The sequence below is a fragment of the Arachis ipaensis genome, chromosome B02, assembly GCF_000816755.2.
Source record: "Arachis ipaensis cultivar K30076 chromosome B02, Araip1.1, whole genome shotgun sequence".
NCBI classification, from domain to species: Eukaryota; Viridiplantae; Streptophyta; class Magnoliopsida; order Fabales; family Fabaceae; genus Arachis; species Arachis ipaensis.
This window is the reverse complement of record NC_029786.2, coordinates 105,895,081-105,902,766: the sequence shown is the minus strand read 5'-3', so window position 1 is coordinate 105,902,766 and position 7,686 is coordinate 105,895,081. Positions and strand designations below refer to the sequence as shown.

The 7,686-nt window shown below is 34.6% G+C and overlaps 1 protein-coding gene and 1 long non-coding RNA gene across 12 annotated transcripts in view; one reads left to right on the top strand and one right to left on the bottom strand.

Annotated features, from left to right (window-relative positions):
* Nucleotides 1–7,686, top strand: part of LOC107626282 (putative disease resistance RPP13-like protein 1) — a 63,668-nt gene that overhangs the window by 38,481 nt on the left and 17,501 nt on the right. For 2 of the 11 annotated variants that reach the window (XR_002358162.1, XR_002358163.1), the window contains exon 1: nt 1,636–5,130. The exons of 6 other annotated variants lie outside the window; for them this stretch is intronic. Coding sequence is in view for 1 of the 5 variants with exons in the window: in XM_016329134.2 (XP_016184620.1) it covers nt 1,875–5,201 (3,327 nt within the window). In the remaining 4 variants the exon portion in view is untranslated. Of the gene's footprint in view, nt 1–1,611; nt 5,215–5,389; nt 5,991–7,686 lie in introns of those variants that run through there. 3 more of the 11 variants (XM_016329134.2, XR_002358166.1, XR_002358165.1) reach the window with 3 other exon arrangements.
* LOC110269093 lies at nt 6,151–7,680 on the bottom strand. The gene is made up of 2 exons (XR_002358178.1): nt 7,360–7,680; nt 6,151–6,546 (listed from the first exon to the last, which is right to left on the bottom strand). It is a non-coding gene; the product is annotated as an uncharacterized LOC110269093 (long non-coding RNA).

Sequence of the window (7,686 nt, the reverse complement as noted above, 5' to 3'; positions counted from 1 at the left end):
AACTAATTTTTTAAAAAAAATTGATTTTTTATTTAAATTATATAAAATCAATTATAACTTATAAATTATTTTTTAACATTTTAAAAAATTAATTTTACCTTTGATAATATTTATCTTTCAAAAGTCTCAAAATTAATTATTTTTATTACAAATCAAATAATATAATACAACAAAACAAAGTCTTAAATTTCTAATAAAATAAAAATATCAAAATTTATTAATGTAAACAATATTATACTATAATGGCATTAAATTTGTAAAGTTGATTTAAAAATAAAATAATGCATGAAAAATATATGAGAAGCCAAATATAATATAGCGTTAATTGTATAATGATATTTAATTTGTAACATTGATTTAAAGATATGTCACTTGTTGTTGATTTAAAGATATGCTATTTGTTATTGTCAAATAGGATAGGATAAAAGGTTTAAAAGAATGGTGAAAATAGATATAAAACTCAGATACATAAGTCGAAAGTATATCAATTTAACCAAATAAGTTAATTTTATTTTTTTAAAAATAGAACTGCTAATATTTTTACAAAAATTTGGGGGGGTCATGGCCCCTATTGTCCACACAAAACTACGTCATTAGTGTAAAATAGTTTCACATTATATCAAGTTATGAACGACACATTAACAAAAAAATAAATGTGATTGGACAATTATAAAATATTTTCCATTATATTTATTTTTACAACTTTTAAATTTTAGTATGATTTTCATTTTAATAGTCACACTTTCATTTTACACATTTTAAATGTACCTAATGTCTATAAAAAAGAAAATGTCTATTTGACATTCACTTTTAGTTATATAAATAATACAACTCAGGATCATACTACATCTTTTCATGAAAAAGTCTACCATTAAAAGAGAGTTGACTTTTCACAGAACAGAGATAACTTCTTGAGGACGTTGGCATAGTACGCCAGAACAGAGAGTTGACATTTCACAATAACTAGATAATTTATATGACAGCACCAGTGCCAATAAGCATTGATCTACCGTTTTGTGAGGACCGAGAAATATATAAAACAGATAGAAATAGCAAATTCTGCACATGCAGTAACGTGATTTTGCGGTTATGATTGTATGCTTAGTTGCTTACTACTGTATTGTTTATTTATTTAGTAACATCTTATCACATGTTATTAATTAAGAGAATGCTAAGGAAACAATGACTATTTTGAACAACATGAACAACCACCAATCAAATAAAAACACACTACACTTCTAAATTAATCATCTAAATTTTAATTTTAAAATAACCATCCGTACACTAGTAAAATAAACATTCGATATATCTATTGTTTACATTGTTTAATATTTTCATTGTCTACCTATACTTTTTCGTTAACTAATTATTATACATATTATTTCAGCACTGCTCAAATATGTTTAATAACACTCTTGCTACTATTACAGTATTACTTGATCTCATGATCGTTCTAACAAATTGCCCATGGTCATTGGTCAACATTAATATTTTATCTACACTGCACAAATTTTTTCCCTTAAAAAACTCCTTGCCTGGATGCCTGAATCGTTTATTTAATTATTTTATTGCTTCTATTATAACACAATTGTGCATTATTGGTATCACCTAATTTATGCTTCTCATGTAATTAATAATTAATTATTAATTATGCATATTGTCAGCACTATAACAGTATATAATCCTTAGCAAAGAACATTGCTAGTGCATTGCGAACCGCAAACACTTGAGATCCCATTGTGCTCGAGAGAACCCTTTGAGATCTGAATATAACGTTATAGCATTCTAGCTACAACAACTTTCCTCGTCACCTTTCATTCTTTCCTTCCTTCTTTATTTCTTTTCTCATCATCTGCTGCACTTGAGATTCAATCATGGCTGCAAAACTTGAAGGTGGTGGAGCTTATCTCTCTTCCTTTGTAGATGTTGTTTTAAAGAAGCTGTATTTAGTACTTGATGACGACGACTCATTCACCGAAAGGAACAACTTGCTTGGAAGATTGGAGAAAAGTCTGTCTGATGTTGGACCTGTTCTTGATGATGCTGAGCAGAAGCAGTTCACTAACGAGAAAGTGAAGAGTTGGCTTGATGATCTCCAAGATGCTCTCTATAAGGCTGATGACTTGGTCGATGAACTCTCCACTGAAGCTGCCATTGCCACCCAAAGGGATCCAGGTAACTCTTATTCCTGGTCTCATCCGGTTGATTCATATATTAATTATAGTAGTGGCAAGGAAAAAGTAGTTCAAAGACTAGAGTATGTTGTAGCACGCAAAAATTTACTTCATCTGAAGGAGAGTGCCAAGGTGGACATGTCATCATGGAGAACTCCATCCACATCTCTCGTTGTAAGTTCCGACATATTTGGTCGGGACAATGACAAGGAAAAGATAATCAAATTGTTGCTAAATGATACTTGTCATGCTGAATCACCTGTCACTGTGATCCCTATTGTGGGTCTGGGTGGAATAGGAAAAACTACTTTGGCTCAATTGGTTTACAATGATGCCAAAGTGGCGAAAAATTTTGACCTTAAAGTGTGGGTGTGTGTTGCTGAAAACTTTGATCCTGTTAACCTTACACGGATTATACTAAAGAAAATAACTTCTTGTTCTTGTGACACCGATGACTTTGAATCACTTCAGACTGATTTGAAGGATAAGTTGGCAGGGAAGAGATTCTTAGTTGTTTTAGATGACGTCTGGGATGATCGAGAGGATATATGGGAGGATATTCTAAAACCTTTTTGGTACGAGAATAATGGAAGTAAAATTCTCTTAACAACCCGTAGTGAAAAGGTTGCTTCTGTTTTCACAGCTACTAATCAACATTACCAACTGCGTTTATTGTCTGATCAAGACTGTTGGTCGGTGTTTTTTAGGCATTCATCTCTTTCTATTAATTCTAAACAATATGCAACTCTAGAACCAATTGGTAGAAAAATTGTTGAAAAGTGTAAGGGGTTACCTTTGGCTGTGAAGACACTCGGAGGTTTATTGCGCCACAAGTATAATGTAGGGGACTGGGAGAATATACTTGAAAGTGAAATTTGGGAACTCCCAGAAGATAAGAGTAAGATTGTTCCTGCATTAAGAGTAAGCTATCACTATCTTCCTTCACATCTAAAGCGGTGCTTTATTTACTGCTCATTATTTCCTGAGGATTATCAATTTGACAAAAATGAATTAATCTTGCTGTGGATGGCTGAAGATCTCGTACTACCAAACGAAAACTACACGTTAGAAAATATTGGTTGTACATATTTTGATGAGTTAGTTGCAAGGTCATTTTTTCAACCTTCTAGTATTGATGTTGGTTTATTTGTAATGCATGATCTCATGCATGATTTAGCAACATTTTTTGCTGGAAAGTTTTATTTCAGAGTCAGAGAATTTGGAGATCTACAAAAGATTCACGACAAAACTCGTCATTTGTCATATACGGCAAATCCTAACGATCCAGTCATACGACTTGGAGAGCCCTACAAGGGAGAAACTCATATGAGAACATTTCTAGTTGTTCATTTGCTTCATCTTTATGAATTAATTGATATAACAAGTGATTCTTTGCACTTACAATTATTAGAATTGAGGTGTTTAAGAGCGTTGTCATTTAAATGTTTTTGTATTGAGTCATTGCCTGATTCAATAGATAAACTGATCCATTTGCATTATTTGGATCTCTCTTACACCCTTATTTTGACATTGCCCGAGTCATTGTGTAAATTATACAATCTCCAAACGTTGAAGTTGACTTATTGTGAGAGGCTGAAGATTCTTCCTTGCCGTATGCAAGATCTAGTGAACCTGCGCCATCTTGATATTGAAGGAACTTCTTCGTTGATAGAGATGCCAAAGGGAATGAGCAAGTTAAAACATCTGAACTTCTTGAGTGGTTATATTCTCGGCAAGCAGGAGGAGAATGGAATAAGAGAATTGGGATCACTTGACAATCTTCATGGCTCACTATGTATTTCCAACTTAAAGAATGTCAACAACAGCCGTGAAGCTTTGGAGGCAAAGATGGGTAACAAGAAGCACATCAACATTTTAGAATTGAAATGGATTCCAGAGGACGATGACGAGGAAGATGATGATGTTGATTTTCAAAAAGAGAGAAACATACTTGGGGAGTTACAACCTCACCGAAACTTGAAAGAGTTATCAATTGATGATTATAGGGGTGAAATATTCCCTGATTGGTTAGGCCTTTCTTGCTACTCCAATTTAACCAACTTGAGTATGTATCGTTGTAAGAATTGCCGTCAGCTTCCTTCACTAGGACAGTTACCCTCTCTGGAGCATCTCAGAATTTTTGATTTCGATGGGTTGGAGAGAATTGGTGGTGAGTTTTACAACAACGCTGAATCATCTCATCAGGGCACACCCTTCAGATCTCTTCAAACTCTGATATTTTGTGGAATGCCTCGCTGGCGAGAGTGGCATACTCCTGATGACTTTGACGGATTTCCGAAACTTAAAAAACTTGACATAGCAGAATGTCCGGTGTTAAGTGGAGATCTGCCAGCTCACCTTCCGGAAATGGAGCAACTTACCATTTGGAAGTGCGAAGAGCTTGCATGTTCGCTGCCGAGAGCTCCCAAGCTTCAAGAATTACTTGTAAGTAGTTCTGAGTGCTTGGAGGATGTGAAACCGCACGAGGTAGTAATTGAAGAAACTCAGCAGGCGAAGTCCGTATTGGAGTGCCTGCTCCACATCGAATCGCTGTGTCTCCAAAGTTTGAAAATCCAGAAGTGTTCATCAGCCATATCAATTTCAGGAGACTATTTGCCGGATTCATTACAAGATCTGAGGATATCAGATTGTTCAAAATTAACATTCTCTAAGCCATTGCAACACAAGTCCCTAACGGAGATACATGTGTCCCAGTGTGATTCACTGACGTTGTTTCCATTGGGGTCCCTTCCAAATCTCAAGAAACTCTCAATCTCAGAATGCCCCCGTTTAGCATCCGTGCCGGGGCTAGGCTTTTCTGCGCCACACCTAGAGATACTGGAAATTGATGCTTGCGAAGAAATAGATTCTTTTGGAGAGGAGTGCCTCCCACCGAGCTTGACAACTCTTCGGATCAGTAAATGCGAGAAACTAGAGAGGTGGATAACATCCAATGGTTTGCAGGGTGAAGAATCTCCTTTGAGGTGCAAAGTGGAAGGGATGAAGGATCAACAAATTCAATCATAAAGTTATAACACAGGTAATTAGAAAGAAAACGGCTTACTTTACTTAAGTCATCAAATTTCAAATTTTTTTTTTATTCCTGTCATTTTGGGCACTTACATGACAACCTATAGTGACATTTTTTATTTTTACAAATGCAGTGTCTCATTATGCTTCTTATGGAAAAACTTGTCAATTTTTGTCCTATACAGGTTTCTCAACACAATATGAAGACAATTTTTCTGAATCCAAGGTGGAAAAAGAAGGCTGAGGTGTCAAGGTTGTTTATAGCTGAATGCTTACCATAAGCAAATGGAAGAACTTTCACTATGAAAGTAAGAGAAATGAGGAGCTCTTGCATTGAGCTAAATAGCTGCAAGTGGTTAATGGCTGAGAATGATGAGGAGGATTGCGATTCCTGAGAATGCCACTGGGAAGTGGTTAATGGCATACAAGAATAAATTGTAAGAATACATTGTTTTTGTCTCACATTCCCTCAACTGATCATCAAATGGCATATTTGCTCACAAAAAATGTGTCAACTTGTCTTTGTAATATGTTTTGGACCAACACAGTTTTCCAAAAGAATACTCTGAGTTTGAGGGGGGAAAGTTAGGATAATAATTTGTATGTAACCCCCATTCTGTATATTATAGTAAGTCAGGGTGTTAGTTTCTGTTTTAAGTTTCCTATTTGAGTCTGTTTTGGATTTGTTTCTTTATAGGCTAGTTTCCCCACATATACAAGGTTCCTCCTTTGTATCTTATTTATAATCAATGAATGAGGTTATTCAGTTTCATATCATCTCTCTCAGAAAGTCTTGAAACTCTCTGTTTCTATACATATTTTGTTCTACTTTTTTTACATTGCAGCTCCTTCTAGAATGCCTAGTGTCAATAGAGGGTATTGAGATTCCCTAGCAATAATAATAGTATATACATAGTGAAAAAAGAGAGTCTATAAGAACAAGCACTTGTTATAATATATTCAAGGCATTATATTGCAGGGGGCACTTGACAATAAGGACGGGGAAGTTGTGTCTTATGGGAGATAAAGTTGATGGAAGAACATATTATAGGGCTACAAATGTGTCACGACCCAAAATGAGTCATGACCGGCGCTCAGGAAAAATAATCCTATAGCAAGTCTAACATAGTCAAATATAAGTTCAATAAGCAAGTATAAATATTTTACAAGTTCTAAAATAAATAATTATATATTTTTAACAAAAAAAATTAAAATAACTAAGAATGGTTGGTTCTGCCTGTGACATATGGAGCATATACTTTTAGGAATTCAACAAAGAATAGGTACGCATTGCAGACCATTACTCTTGAATAGAAAGTCTCACACAGTCAAATATTTGTTCCTGAAAAATATCTTTAGGAAAATGGGGTGAGTTTTGCAACTCAGTGACCAGACAATACATCTATAATCAACATGAGACTATACAAACATTATCATCAAAGTAATTTTAATTAGAAAGTAATAGTTAATAATAATAAGTGAATCAATAAGGGAGTTCTCATACAAAAATCAAATCAAAAGTCCACACCTGGGCGGCTCCACCTCTATGGGTAGCCCTTTCCTCTTGTGTGTCCTAACAGAATAATAGATCTAACGTGTGGCCTACACGTTAGGCTAGCAACACCCCTGCTAGCTGGAGTCTGAGTTAGATGCATCTAAGTTAACGTCATAACCGCCGTTAACTACGGTTTTCTAATACGAGGCTCCCAAACCAATTCCAAACATATAATTTCAAATACAACAAATATTTTATCTTTCAAATATATAGGGTATCAAATCAAATCAAATCAGATAATACTCTCTCATCAGAAATCTTTTTCAATCATACTTTTTCAATGAGATTTCAAATATATTTCACAATTTTTAAAATAAGTGAGTACCAACAAATACTTCAATGCTTCAAAAACGGATATTCAAGTAAAATCAAACATTTTGGAATAATGCAAAACTTTAAAAAAATATATATAGTCTCATGTATAGTTCCAAAAGTATAAACTTCATAAAAATGAATTATTTAATTCTAATAAATCAATTATTTTAATCAATTCAAAATCGTTCAAAATAAATATAACTATAATTCAAAGATCATAATATATATATATATATATATATATAGATGCACAATCAAACAATTATAAATATAAAGCCTACTCACAACGTAGTCCCAAGGGACCGAAGATACCAAACCCAGAGTGCCAAATTCAAGGTAAGAAGGATTGAAGTGGAATGGAAAGAATGAGCGTAGAATTTGAACCGGAGTAGCGACAAGATAGAGCTGGCCATAGTTCTCCATTGTTGAAACTATAATCCAAACGCGTCGACGGAACCTTTCCTCTCAACCCGAAACTGCAGCAGCTACAACCTCAGCTCCAAATCACTTTCTCAGCAACCACAACGACTCGGACTTTAGGGAAACAACTAGCGGCAACACCGGTGGTGGTTCCGGCAACAACAGCGCCATACCCATTGACCAGAAACCCCG